We start from the raw sequence: 12,374 nt of genomic DNA, 5'->3' as shown, positions 1-12,374 counted from the left end.
CACGCACTGAGCCGCGCACCTGAGCTGGGTGCGCCCCCCCCGGGCCGGGCGGTGCCTCCCGGCTGTGCTGCCCCGGGCCAATGGCCTCCAGGGAACCGCTGCTGAGCGCCTTTAAAGGTGAGCATGGGGTAGGGGGTGCCCCATAGCACGAGCCCCCCCCATTAGGGTCTCCCTGTTAGGGTCTCTACACGGCCTGACTCGCTGGTTGCGTTGCGCTGTGCCTGGCTGGGAGGAAGTTCCCCTGACTTTCCAGCCGGTTTCTCCCTGCTCGGAGGTCCCAGCGTGGCTCCCATGGGTGCAGCTCTTCCCCGGTCCCCACACAGGTGCGGTGCTGCGGCTGCGGGGTGACGGCTCTCCGTGCACCGACGCTTCCCCGCACCTGGCGGCCGCCTGCGCGCTGCTGGAAGGAGCCCTGCGGAAGGGGCTGCGACGTGAGTGGCACCGGGGGGGTGAGGGAATGGAGTGGGGGTTTTGTGTACAGTCGAGGCCCCTCCGCTTGTTTCGTACTGCAGAGCCGCTGTGGGGCTTCAGGAGAAGGGATTATTGGCAGTGCCTGGAGCAGCTTTCCCTCGGGGAGGGAGGGAGGTGAGTGGAGTTGGGGGATGGGGGGGAACAGGGAAGGGCATGGTGGGGTCACCCCGGCTGAAGGGAGGATGTTTGTCCATGTGTTAAACCCCACAGAGCCTGAAGGCTGCCCCAGGGGTAAACCCTAAACTGCTTCCCCTCTCTGTAAGCAGGCTGAATCCCAAAACCCACTATGCTGTCCCATTGGTTAAACCCTAAACCCTTCCCATCTCCCGAAATCCCAACTGCTCTGGATGTTCCTCTATCTATTAACCCTCAAACCTTTCTCTCCAAGCAGACCAAATCCCAAAGGCTTCCATGTGGGTTAAACCTTAAACCCTTCCCTTCTCCCCAGACTGAATCCCAAAGACTGGATGTTCCCCCTTTTGATTGGATGTCAGGGGGAAGCTCTTTCCTATGAGAGTGTTGAGGTGCTGGAACAGCTGCCCAGAGAGGCTGTGGATGCCCCATCCATCCCTGGAGGTGTTCAAGGCCAGGTTGGATGGGGCCCTGGGCAGCCTGGGCTGGTATTAAATGTGGAGGTTGGTGGCCCTTCCTGCGCTTGGGGGGGCTGGAGATTCATGATCCTTGAGGTCCCTGCCAACCCAAGCTGTTCTGTGATTCCTCCATGTGTTAAACCTCAAAGTGCCCAAAAGCTCCCCCATGTGTTTACCCCCAAACCGTTTGTTCCCCTCTCCCCAAGCAAACCACATCCTAAAGACCATAGATCCCAAAGACCATGCATTCTGTCCCCTATGTTAACCCCTCCCCTTTCCCCAAGCAGACCGAGCCCTCTCTCCAGCAGCCTCCATAGAGCCTCTACCTGCACGAAGGCACTGACAGCACAGGGCCGTGGCCGCTGCTTCCTGCGCTCAGCTCTGCAGTGCAAAGTGCTGGCAGTGGCCATGCAGCAGCTGGTGCAGAGCCCTCAGCTCCTGGAGGTGCGACATGTGGGGACTGCTGGGTTCCTGGTGGCTCTGAGGTGGTTTCATGGAGTCTTGTGCTGTGTTTCAGTTCTATGACTCGTCGGGCTCCATCCTGGGTAATGAAGAGCTGCGGGGTAAGATGCTTTGCAGGTGTTTTCTGTGTTAATTCTTGTATCAAGGATGCTCTGAGGGGTGCAAAGACTGTGTGGTCCCTGCACCCCTTAGGAGACCAGGCCACAGCAACAGCCTTTCATCTTGGCTTGGATGAATAACCCCAGGTTAACAGCCTCCCTAAGCGCTGGTGCAGCTCCTCAGGAGGCTGCCAAGAGCTGGCTCTGGGTGCTGCTGGGGAGAATTTAGGGGGGTTGCTCCCTACAACATCATTAGTGATGCTGCAGATTGGCTCCCTGCAGACCTTGGCTGCATCCCTGAGAGACTGCAGCCACTGGGACCCTGCAGTAATGCTGCCTCTGTCCCTTCTCCCTTTGCAGAGCCGTTCCTCTCCCTGGTGCTTGTGCTGACAGAGGTGGATTTCTCCCTGAACCTGCAGGTGCAGGAATGAATGGTGGGGTGGGAGGCACAGCCCCCTCCTCACCAGCACCAACAGCACGGCACTGCTTTGTTCACAGAACTGCAGCTTCTTGGATGAGAGCTGGCTGCTGCCGGTAAGCACTCCCTGCTGCCGCCTGCTCCGGCCCTTGCTGGGATGTCAGATGGGAAAAACAAGCATTGGTTGGGGTTGCAGGGATGGCAGCACAGCTTCAGCCATCTGCAGTTGGAGGGATGCATGTGGAGCTGCCTCTGTGCCGGGGTTGGAGCTTGCTGGGTGCCTGCGCTGTCACCAGGCGCTGATCCAGCATTGCCCTGGGTGTGTAGGACCAAGCCAAGCAGCACTGACATAAATGCAGCTTTCCTGTGCTGCCTTCCCCGCTTCATTGCCAAAAAAATCATCATTTTTCTGGGATGACACGCAGTGCCTGGGTCACTTGATCTCGCTCTTGTGTTCGCTCAATGAAATATCTACGCGTTCCGAGGCTGTGAGCAGCAGGGATGCCTTGATGGCTTCCAGAAAAAATGAAGAGCATCCCTCTGCTGCCTTATAACTCCAAAATAAACCCCAAGGAGTAGCCCAACGCTGGGACTGTGGTCAGGAGGCAGAGCTGCTGCCTGACAGTGTTCATGCCTCAATGGACATGAGTGCTCCCAGCTGAACCGGCTGCGTTTTGGGGCTCTGAGTAATGCGATGTGACAGCAAGAGCTGCTGTGAGCAGCCTGGGGCAGGGGCAGCGGCTGTGCAGGGTGAGGGAGGGGGCTCAGAACTCTTGTATGGGGCTTATTTGCTTATGAGATGAGAGAAGGTGGCTGGAAACTCCTTTATAAGGCTCACTGTGAGCTTTAGGTCGTATCTGTTGGGATCTGTATCTCCAGATCTGGGCTCAACAATTAAGCACAGGGGGACAGGAGGCCACTGATGGTCCTCATCATGTCAGGCACTGGGGAGCAGCTCCTGAAGGCCTGGTTTGGTTTCTGTGCCAGAAGTGACCCCCAGGGAGGGGTCCCCATGTTGCCCTACCCTGGTCACACTGCTGTCACTTCTGCTCTCTTCCAGGTGTGCGTCATGTATGAGACGGTTCCATGCCGAGCGCTGGGGATGGTGGTGAGGTGGTGATCTGTAGACCTGGACGGCCCCAAAAAGGGGCACATGAGGAGATGAGCACCCCCAGAGCTGAGGCTGTGGATGTCTCCGGTGCTTTTCTCCTCTGTTGGTTCCCCATCCATGGGGTGATTGTCCCTCTGTGTATGGGCAAAATGCTGCCGATGGCACAGAAGGGCTGGGGGTGATCTCTAGGGCTGAGCTGCAGCTTGGATGCATCCCACAGGTACGTGGATGGCCGTGTCATTGTCATTGAGGTGCTTCCTGGGAGCCAGGCAGAGGTGGATGAGGTGGTGCTGGCTGGGGACGTCCTAGATGAGATCAATGGATGCTCCTTGAGGAACGCCTACAGCGGGCAGGTGGGTGGCATGACTTCACCCTCCCCACGGTCCTCCCTTCTTGCCTCCCCCTGCATTCTTCTCCCATCCTCCTCTCCAGGCCGGGGCGATGCTGCAGAAGCTGAAGGGACAACCACTGAGCCTCCGTGTGCTGCGGTGGCAGGGGCACGATGGTGAGGTCTATGAGCCTTTGCTGCCCTACCTGGAGGCCGTGAAGAAGAAGGAGCCCCATTTCCAGCTCCAGTGTGGCCCCAGGCGCTGTGACAAGGGGGAGAAGCGGAGGGTGCAGGGGGGCAGGTAGGGTTGGCACCAGGAGGTGAGGGGTCTCTGAGCATCTCCCCCCATGCAACAAGCAGCAGGAGGATCTACAGGTCTCTTTTTCCCCCAGGCTGCTCTACAACCTGCGGTACCTGGGCCGGATCGGTGTTGGGATGGTGAGGAGATGGGCAGAGATGGGTGGTTTTTTTTCTTCTGAGCTTGTTCCTCCATGCTTGTGCTTCTTGCTGTTCCAGTTTGGAGGCAAAGAGGTGCTGCAGAAAGCCATTCCTGCTGTGCTGGAGAGCAGCTCAGCACCACGGGTGAGCGATGGGCAGCAGCGTGTGTCCAACTGGAGAACCTTGGGGAGGCTGAACCCGGTGCTGGGGTGTTTTGGGGCTCAGGAGGCTGCTGCTGGAGCCTCCAGAGGGTTTTAATGAAATTAGCAAAGAAGGCAGAGCACAGCCCTGGTCCTGAGTACATGTGGGCAGAGCGTGGAGCCAGCCCATGGGTGATCTGCTCAGCCCAAGCTGGTGTCCTGAGAGCAGGAACACAGCCACAGCGCTGCTGTTTCATGGATCCACAGTGCTGGAAGATCCTTGGAGGACTGGTGGTCCATGCATTTTTTTTATTATTATTATTATTATTATTATTATTATTATTATTATTTTCATCCTGTTCTTCCCCTTTGTTTTCTTTCTTTTAACCCTGCATCTGAAGCACAATGAAGTTACTCCCTAATTTGCAGTCTATCTCCCCTTTCCATCAATGGAACACCAGCAGCAGGCAGCTCCGTGTGAAAAGCTGCACTTCATCACTCTGCTCTTGAATAATCTGCCTCGCAAGCAATCTTATTAAAAATAGAGCTCAGGTGCTGCGATCACTGGGGCTTTACTTTCCCCTTTCTCCTCTCCAGGAGGTTTTATTTGATGTGAAGGAAACGGAAATCCTTGTACAAGAGAAGGCATCTCCCAGGGTGAGCACAGGACACCCGAGGCTCTGTTTCTGGCTCATGCACTGAATTGCAAAGCCCCTTGTCCCCAATTGCCCCCAATGCAGGTCCTGTTTCGCCACCCCTACCCTGCAGTCTCCTGCGTGGGACGCTGCCTGAAGACCAGCAATGTCTTTGCATTCTGTGTCCTGTGAGCATCCCTGTGCATGGATCCCCTCCCCACAACTGAGCAGGGGGCCCTGAGCTGACACAGGGCTGGGATTGGGCATCCCACCCAATGTGGGGATGCAGGCGTTGGGAGCACAGGGCTGAGGCAGCGTGGCTGCTCGTGGGGTTGCTCTGACATGCTCTCATTGCAGGCCGATGCATTTGTTTCCATATTTAGTGCCTCCTCAGGGAGCCCCAAAGGGAGCACGTTTGACTGCCTGGTGTTTGCATCGAGTTCTGAGCAAGAATGCGAGGAAATCATCCAGAGAATTGGTGAGGGAACGTTTTATTTCTTCAACTATAATTACAGTAAAATGTGGAGTACCAAGAGTTGCCATTCCATTCCACCACATGCAAGAGCTAACTTAATCTTTGTTGAGATCACTGAGTGGATACTTTGATAGTTTGGGGTTGGTTTTCTTTGATTTTATTTCTTTCCTTTAGAGCAGCTAGAGCATTATTTTCAAAAACAGCTTCCAGGCATTCCCAGATGTTTCATTGTTTTCCACTTGGAGGCAACTCTTGTTTTCGAGGGATGCTATTTTATAACACACTTCTCCTCCAGGAGCTCAGCCCGCTGCTGCAATCCAACACCAGCCCAAGCATCAGTAAATCTCACCACTTACAGTTTCTATTTTTGACTTGCCTAAATGCAAAGCTATGCTGCTCCCCGGGCTGGGTGCCCCTCAGGGCTCTTGTGGGATGTCCTTGCCACGTGTCCCCCCAGCAGGCTCTGCTGTCACCTCAAGCAGATTCACCGTCCATTCCTGCCTTTCAGGTGGCTGAGCAGTGCTGGTGGATTTGAGGCAGCCAGCTTGAGGTGCTGCTGGCCACAGCCCAGTGCTGTGAGACAATTCACTTCACCTTTTAGACAGAGTGAAGCTTAGCAGTGAGGAAAATAGCTGCTGAAAAGCTCGAGTCACTTGAAAACACTTTTAGCGGGCGATAAAGGTGGTGAGCAGTGTCTGTATTTGGAGCAGGGAAGGAAGGGGTGCTGAGGCTGTTGTGTAAGAGCCCGTGCTAATGAGCGTTTGTTTCTCCAGCTGCAGGATTTAAACACACCGAGTGGTTTGTCTGATAAGGGAGGGCTGTGGCTCAGCTCTCCTCAGGCTCTGCTGCCCCAGCTGTGCAAGATGCAGGCTCTGGCTCCTCGAACTGGAACTAGGAAGGTTTCCTTATACTTGCAGGACATTGCTGTGGAAGGAAGTGCAGCAAAAGCAGCTGGTCTTTAAAAAAAAAAAATTGCATGGAGAGGCCAGTGCTGACTTCCTGCGTGCCTTCATATATGAACTACTGCTTTTCTTCTTCCTAAAACGTCCCTTTGTCTCGATTTTTCAGTGAAATAAATCAAGCTGGACTAGCTCATAGTACTCCCTGTGCAACTTTTGTCTCAACTTTAGCCCTGCTGGCATAGCCTGTTCTTAAGAACTGGCCTAACAATGTAATTTGCATGTTAATTACCTGCTCCAGCTGTAGTTTGAGCAGCTTTCCGGTGCCACAACTCTGGCTGTTCCCAGAGACTAGTGAGAAAACCAGACCTGTCAGCAGCTAGCCTGCAGGGTTGTCCTCAAGTGCAGGTTTACATCTAATCCCGTTTCATCAAAAAAGCTTAGATGGGAAATGAGACTCTAGCAATTTGCTTAGCAGCCTGGATGCTCTCTGGTTATATAATGAGTGTTTCTGCTTGCTCTGGCATGGCTGCTGCCTTGCCCTTAGTCACAGGCTGAGATCCCACAGGAAGCTGGGAGAGGCGGAGGGCTGTGCTCCCACAGCCTGCATCCGCTCACAGCCCTGACCTGGGCAGATGCTGCTGGATTCGCTTTAGACAAACCAGTCCCACCACTGCAAAAAAACAACAAAACTTCCCTTCAATGTGGAAGGAAGAGGGAGGGGGGGAAAAAAAGCAGAAGTTCTGAAGCTGGGCCTGTGCTGCTGCCACTGATAAGCAGCTAAGCTTCAAACAAGGGAGCCCCACAGGGAGGGAAGAAAGCTGCCTCCTAGCCTGTGCCTGTCAGACCGCTCCTCCTGGCTGAGCAGGAGATGACTCAGGCCTCCTAAAAACATCAAGGGGAGCCAGGGTGAGGCACTGCTTCATCGGCAGAAAGCTAAGCTGCAGCAGCAGTCCAGTATCACAAGCATCTACTGCTACCATACTGGAGCCAGGAATAAGCTTCTCCAAGCCCATACAAACCAAATGACAAAGACTCCTCGCATGTGAATGTAAAACATTTAATTTAAAAATGTTGACACTACAATATATAAAATAGCTATTATAAATGCACATAGTGTATTCTATAGCTGCCAGGTTTACGTTTTAGGAAACTGTAAGTTACACTGTGGTTAAGAGTTGTAGTTTCACCCTCTGAAAAAGTCCACATTTGATCACAGTGATGTATGGTCAGACTAACAGCCCCAATTGTTAAACACTTGGATCAAGTCATAACCAGTTTTATTGCAAAAGGACCCTGTACACATTTATATCAATTCTAGTACCTTACAAGTTTAGCTACCCAACAAGTCATTAACATACAGAAACATGCATGAGAAGCAAGAAAGATCACCCATCCCTTCTGCATATTAGCAACTTGTCACTCCTGAGCAACAAGGCTCACATCACTGAGGTTTATGTGAACAGTCACTTTTAGCATTCATCCTGAGTGAAAGATGGAATGACTTAAGTACAAATGCAACATATTATAAACAATTTCTTACAAAAAAAGTCACAAATTAAAACCAAAGTATTTTACAGAATTTACTACAAAACACCATAAAAACAGCCTTCACTTAAGCTCTCTCTCCCCGTATCCTGCGAGCCAACTGGATATCTTTGGGCATGATGGTGACTCTCTTGGCATGGATGGCGCACAGGTTTGTGTCTTCAAACAGACCCACCAGATACGCTTCGCTCGCCTCCTGTTCCAAGAGGACAAGAAGAAACGTTAGAACCGACGTTAGAGCCTTTCGGCAAAGCCCTCAGCAGGCCACCAGCACTACCTGCAGCGCACCGATGGCCGCACTCTGGAACCTCAAGTCCGTTTTGAAATCCTGGGCTATTTCCCTGACCAGCCGCTGGAAGGGCAGCTTGCGGATCAGCAGCTCCGTGGATTTCTGGTAACGACGGATCTCACGGAGCGCGACGGTGCCCGGCCTGGGTGGAATAGGAAGGATCGGTGAGGCGGGGCACGGCAGCGGCAGCCGGGCCGCAGCACAGCGTGCCGGCAGCCTTACCTGTAGCGGTGAGGCTTCTTGACGCCGCCGGTAGAGGGAGCGCTTTTCCGGGCCGCCTTAGTGGCCAGCTGCTTACGCGGAGCCTTCCCCCCGGTGGACTTGCGGGCGGTCTGCTTTGTACGGGCCATTTTTTCCTCACTTACCTACGAGGACACGCACCCGTCAGGCAGGGCCCGTTTCCCCCCGCTACGGCAACGACCCGCCGGGCCCTGCGATGCGGCGCTCCCCCCGCCTTCGATCTCCTCAAGCCCCAGAAGCGGCAGATGCCGGCGGGCCGCCCCCCCCCCCTCCGCCGTCGAGGCGGGCATGCGGCCAGCGGCCTCCCCCGGGAGGAGGAGGAGTCACGGTTCCTCCTCCGCCCCCGCTCCGCGTTGTGGCCCGACCGCTCCCCTCCCCAGGGGAAGCGCACTGAGTCACGCCACCTCCTCCTTCCTCCCGGGCCACCCCGGAGGAGAGGGGGGATGGGAACCGGCAGTGACTCGAGGCACGTAGACAAGGCCCGAACTATCCGCCAAGCTCAGGGAAAAAAAAAACAAAAAACAAAAACCCACAACCGAGGCTTCCGAAGGCCGCGCAACAACGCAGAACGCGCCCGGCGTGCGTCACTTACCTGCTAGAGAAAAAGGACGCACCGGCGCCGATATCGCTACGCACCGAAGCCTGCGCTGCCCTGACAACAACCGACTCCGTCAGCACCTACCCCCACACTGCGCCCTCCCCGCCGCGGGGACGCGGTTTTTATAGAGGGGGCGGCACACGGCGCGGTGACCTCACAATGCCTGGAAGCAGCGCGCCGCTCGATTGGCCGGGACCTCCGCCGGCGCCGTGACGTAATAAGACACAAAGGCCGTGCTCCTGTTCCTTGGCGCTGATTGGGTGCCTGCCCGGCCGCTGATTGGTTGTTAAAGTCGGCGGCTGATTGGATATTGTGAGACGAGAAGGGGCCAATAGACTTTGGGCGGGCGCTCTGCGCGCTGATTGGACGAAACGGGGCACGGTTTGGATCCTACCCTTTGTTGCAAAGCTCCACAATGGGAAGTCAATAGGAGCGGGGCGAGCGGCGGTGGGGCGCGGCGGGGCGGCGGGCGGCGGACTCCTGGCTCCCCGGACCTCAGCGGGCGGTCCCGGAGCAAGGGCTGCTCGGCCCCGCCGCCTGCCGGCCCGCCCCTCCGGCCTCGCCACAAAATGCCTTTCGCGGCGTGCGGTGCGGAGACTGCGAGCGGCGGGGCCGGTCCGCGCCGTAGGGAACGGCCGGGCTCTCCCCGGTCATGGGGACAGCGGGGACACGCAGACGCTGGGCGCACGCTATGGGCTGGCTCGGCTGGTGTCGGAGGAGAGGTGGAGGAGCTTGTTGTATGGGCTCGCTAAGGGACTGCCCGGTTAGGCACCGTGCAGCTCCAGCCCCATCGCGGCGCTTACAGCGTCCGTCCTCTGGCTTTATGAATGGGAGCAGCCGTATTGTGCGATAGGAACGCTTGCCACAGGATTTGGTTTTGAATCGGGGCAGTCCTACTGATGTGTTGACCTCCAAAAGGCACCGCTGCTCCCTGCCAGCGGGAACGTCACCCTGGGACGTGCGTGTCCTGGGGGAGAGCCTGGTAGTGTGCAGATGCTGCAGCTGGGCCCCTCTGTGCTGCTGTTCTCCACCTCCCTAAAACCACATTCCCACTCACTTTGTGGGTTGTCTTCTAACTCCATAGCTAATTACAAAGTTCTGGGAAGTAGGAAACCAAATCCTTAATGCCTGTTGGTTGCATCTAGGAAGATAATAGCAATTAAGTGAAAAGTTGTTGTATTTTGGAGGAGGTTGCTCCCTCCAGTTGTGCCTTGCTGTATGCTGTTATGTTATTATATTCGCAGCAGCTGCTGGGGGTGGAGGCAGGTCCTGCCCCCATGGTCAGGAAGAACAGGTCCCAAATGCCCTGCAGTTGTAGCACACAGAACATGGAGTGAACGCAAACAGCCACTCCCGAAGGTATCTGCACTCAGCGCGCAGATGCAATCAGGCAGACTTTGCATGAGGTTTTGCATCCTCCCCAAATGCCTGCATCCCTCAGGCCAATGCCTGGTGCAAGAGCAGATCTGTGGCGGCTCCGCACGTAGCGTTCTTTGCTTCTCCCCTTCCTTGCAAGTCGAGCAATGCGCTCCAACACGGTGCTACAGGAATGTCATGTGCAGCTGCTGGGGGGACGCTGCCTCACGTGCATCTATTTTGTCCCCAACCACCTTTGCAGGTTAATTTTCTTTTGGTCCTCGTGAAGAAAAACACGAATTACTTCTCAGAGACAAAAAGCAGCGCAGCAATAGGATGGCCCAGGAGGTGCGTAAACAGTCATTTGCATTCGACGTGGCTTGAAAAATTGAGATCTGAAATAAAGAGCTGCCCTTTAATCCGAGTTGTTCATGCTTGGGAAAAAAGAAACCTAGAAATCTGTTCTGATAGCTTCATGTATTTTAAATTTGATGTTTGTAGAATCGTACCATACTATTGCTGACGTGAGGGGACAAGAGCATGGTGTTTGTTATCAGGAGTTGAAAGGCATTGCTCCTCTGATATTTCCTCTCCTATTTCTGTTGCAACGATTGCTTACACTTCTAAATTTAGACACTTTTGAGCTTTGTTCTCTTGGAATTAAGACTGGAGAAAAGCTCTACGTCCCAGTAGGTTAAACAGAGGATGAGGAAAAGGCGTATGCAGCAAAGCTGAGGAGAGAAAATGAACACTCTGTGTTAGCAAAGATGTGTGTGCAGATAGAGGTAAGTGCACCCAGGGCACACATAGCTGCGTGCTCTGAGCACTGTCACCTGGCAGAGTGCTGCGTGTTCCCGACTGCAAAACAGAAGACAGCTGAAGAGGAAGCAGCATCTGCATTGGCTTGTCAAGTAAACAAAAAAGCAGCACACAATGCCTGGAGTCAATGCTTTCCGAATCCCTGTGCTTCAGCATTAGCAGCTGTTTGTCGAAGGTCTTTTTCCTGCAGCTTCATTGCTGGTGGTGTTTGTGCATTGGACACAGAGATGCATACACATAGGTATTAACTGAAGGACTTCCACGTATACTCTTCTTGAAAAGTTGCCCAACTTGATCAGAAGCTGTATAATTATAGTGCTCCAGCCTCCTGGGGAGGGGCTGTACATGGATGTTGTGTTGGTGGCATATGGCTGAGCCCTGCAGACGCAGGGAAAGAGCTGCCAACATCCCACAGTAGGTGCTGCACCACTGCGAGCAGCAATTCAAAGAGCAGTTTGCCTCAATGGCACAGACCAGGCCTAAGAGTTTATCATTAACACCACCCAACCCCTGCCAAAGGTTTCATAAACAAATACAGGTGCTTGCCATTTAAACGCTTGGTGCCCTTTACCATGCACTGGTGAGTGAAGCTGTCCCATGTGGTGCAAGGGATCAAAGTCCCAGCAGAGCAGCTCGGTGCTTCCTGTGGGGTGGGGTGCCGTTGTCCAGGAGGCTCCGTGTCGAGCACAGCCGGGCCGAGGCACGTAGGCCTGAGCTGACCTGGAGTCCCTGAGGGTTTTGTGTCACCTGCCCAGAGGTAGGCCACCAGCTGCTCCCCAGATCCTCCTCCTCACCTTCCTTCTCCTCACCTTCCTCTTCTTCATCTTCCTCCGTGTTCTCTTTCTCCTCATTTTCCTCCTTCTCAGCTCAGGCCCTGTCACAGACCCGGGCCATGGGCCCCCACCGCACGGGGGCGCCGTCGCGCTCTATCCTGAACTGCAATTCCCGTCATCCCCCTCGCGACCGGAAGCAGCTTCCCCCGCCGCCGCGGAGCGCCACTGGGAGTTGTAGTCCTGACTTCCCGGAAGTCGCCGCGGGCCGCGTCCCGGGTTGGCGGAGAGCGCGCGCGCGGCCGGACTACAAGTCCCACCCCACCCCGCGCACCGGGGCGGCAATGGCGGCGGCGGCGCCTGCGCGCGGCGCCCTCCGTGCGGACCGCGCAGAGTGAATAATAAAGGTCTCCTCGGCGGGAGCGGCGGCGGCGGGCGGGAGGCATGTCCAAGGGCCCGGTAGCGAGCGGCCCTGCCGCGACCGGGCCGGCGAACGCCGCCAGCGCGCTGCAAGCGCAGCCCGAGAAGCCGCAGCACTACACGTACGTAACGAGAGCTTCCCCCGCCGCCGCCGCCCGCGCGCCAACACGCGCCTGACGTCAGCGTGCGGCACGCGCCGAACCCCGCGCACCGCCTCGCGCCGCACCGGCTGCGACCGGCCCTGGGCGGGGGGGGGGAAGGAGGAGGAA

The 12,374-nt window shown here is 55.6% G+C and overlaps 3 protein-coding genes across 9 annotated transcripts in view; 2 read left to right on the top strand and 1 right to left on the bottom strand.

The window, feature by feature from the left end:
• The first annotated feature begins 55 nt into the window (after positions 1–55).
• LOC128082942 (uncharacterized) lies at positions 56–6,252 on the top strand. 2 transcript variants are annotated; one of them, XM_052687662.1, is made up of 16 exons: positions 56–117; positions 324–431; positions 513–585; positions 1,349–1,505; positions 1,579–1,624; positions 1,982–2,040; positions 2,120–2,155; positions 3,100–3,152; positions 3,371–3,503; positions 3,583–3,779; positions 3,871–3,916; positions 3,995–4,060; positions 4,654–4,713; positions 4,797–4,879; positions 5,075–5,169; positions 5,940–6,252. In XM_052687662.1, exons 1-16 carry the CDS (start codon positions 81–83, stop codon positions 5,972–5,974), a joined length of 1,284 nt encoding a protein of 427 aa, XP_052543622.1. In that variant the 5' UTR covers positions 56–80; the 3' UTR covers positions 5,975–6,252. The 2 variants fall into 2 exon arrangements, with proteins under 2 accessions (XP_052543622.1, XP_052543621.1); XM_052687661.1 differs by having other exon boundaries at positions 920–1,505.
• Positions 6,253–7,109: 857 nt separating this feature from the next.
• LOC128082945 (histone H3.3A) lies at positions 7,110–8,868 on the bottom strand. Its single transcript, XM_052687664.1, has 4 exons — positions 8,735–8,868; positions 8,125–8,267; positions 7,891–8,044; positions 7,110–7,809 (listed from the first exon to the last, which is right to left on the bottom strand). The coding sequence occupies exons 2-4, from the start codon at positions 8,250–8,252 to the stop codon at positions 7,681–7,683; spliced, it is 411 nt and encodes a 136-aa protein (XP_052543624.1). The 5' UTR covers positions 8,253–8,267; positions 8,735–8,868; the 3' UTR covers positions 7,110–7,680.
• Positions 8,869–12,015: 3,147 nt separating this feature from the next.
• The window catches only part of UNK (unk zinc finger), a 38,654-nt gene continuing 38,295 nt past the window's right edge, over positions 12,016–12,374 (top strand). For 3 of the 6 annotated variants that reach the window (XM_052687657.1, XM_052687656.1, XM_052687658.1), the window contains exon 1: positions 12,017–12,227. In XM_052687657.1, coding sequence (XP_052543617.1) covers positions 12,130–12,227 — 98 coding nt within the window. In that variant the 5' untranslated portion in view covers positions 12,017–12,129. Of the gene's footprint in view, positions 12,228–12,374 lie in introns of all 6 variants that reach the window. The other 3 variants (XM_052687660.1, XM_052687655.1, XM_052687659.1) reach the window with 2 other exon arrangements.

This window comes from Tympanuchus pallidicinctus, unplaced genomic scaffold (genome assembly GCF_026119805.1).
Source record: "Tympanuchus pallidicinctus isolate F22 unplaced genomic scaffold, pur_lepc_1.0 scaffold23, whole genome shotgun sequence".
Classification (NCBI taxonomy): Eukaryota; Metazoa; Chordata; class Aves; order Galliformes; family Phasianidae; genus Tympanuchus; species Tympanuchus pallidicinctus.
Note: the sequence above shows the minus strand (reverse complement) of the source record. Positions and strands in the feature narration are given on the sequence as shown.

Coding starts and splice junctions, on each gene's coding strand:
- LOC128082942 (XM_052687661.1), top strand. CDS start 81: ATGGCCTCCAGGGAACCGCTGCTGAGCGCCTTTAAAG. Junction 2,041..2,119: donor ATTTCTCCCTGAACCTGCAG/GTGCAGGAATGA, acceptor CTTTGTTCACAG/AACTGCAGCTTCTTGGATGA. Junction 3,504..3,582: donor GGAACGCCTACAGCGGGCAG/GTGGGTGGCATG, acceptor CCTCCTCTCCAG/GCCGGGGCGATGCTGCAGAA.
- LOC128082945 (XM_052687664.1), bottom strand. CDS start 8,252: ATGGCCCGTACAAAGCAGACCGCCCGCAAGTCCACCGGGGGGAAGGCT. Junction 8,045..8,124: donor AAGAAGCCTCACCGCTACAG/GTAAGGCTGCCG, acceptor TATTCCACCCAG/GCCGGGCACCGTCGCGCTCC. Junction 7,810..7,890: donor CGGCCATCGGTGCGCTGCAG/GTAGTGCTGGTG, acceptor CTCTTGGAACAG/GAGGCGAGCGAAGCGTATCT.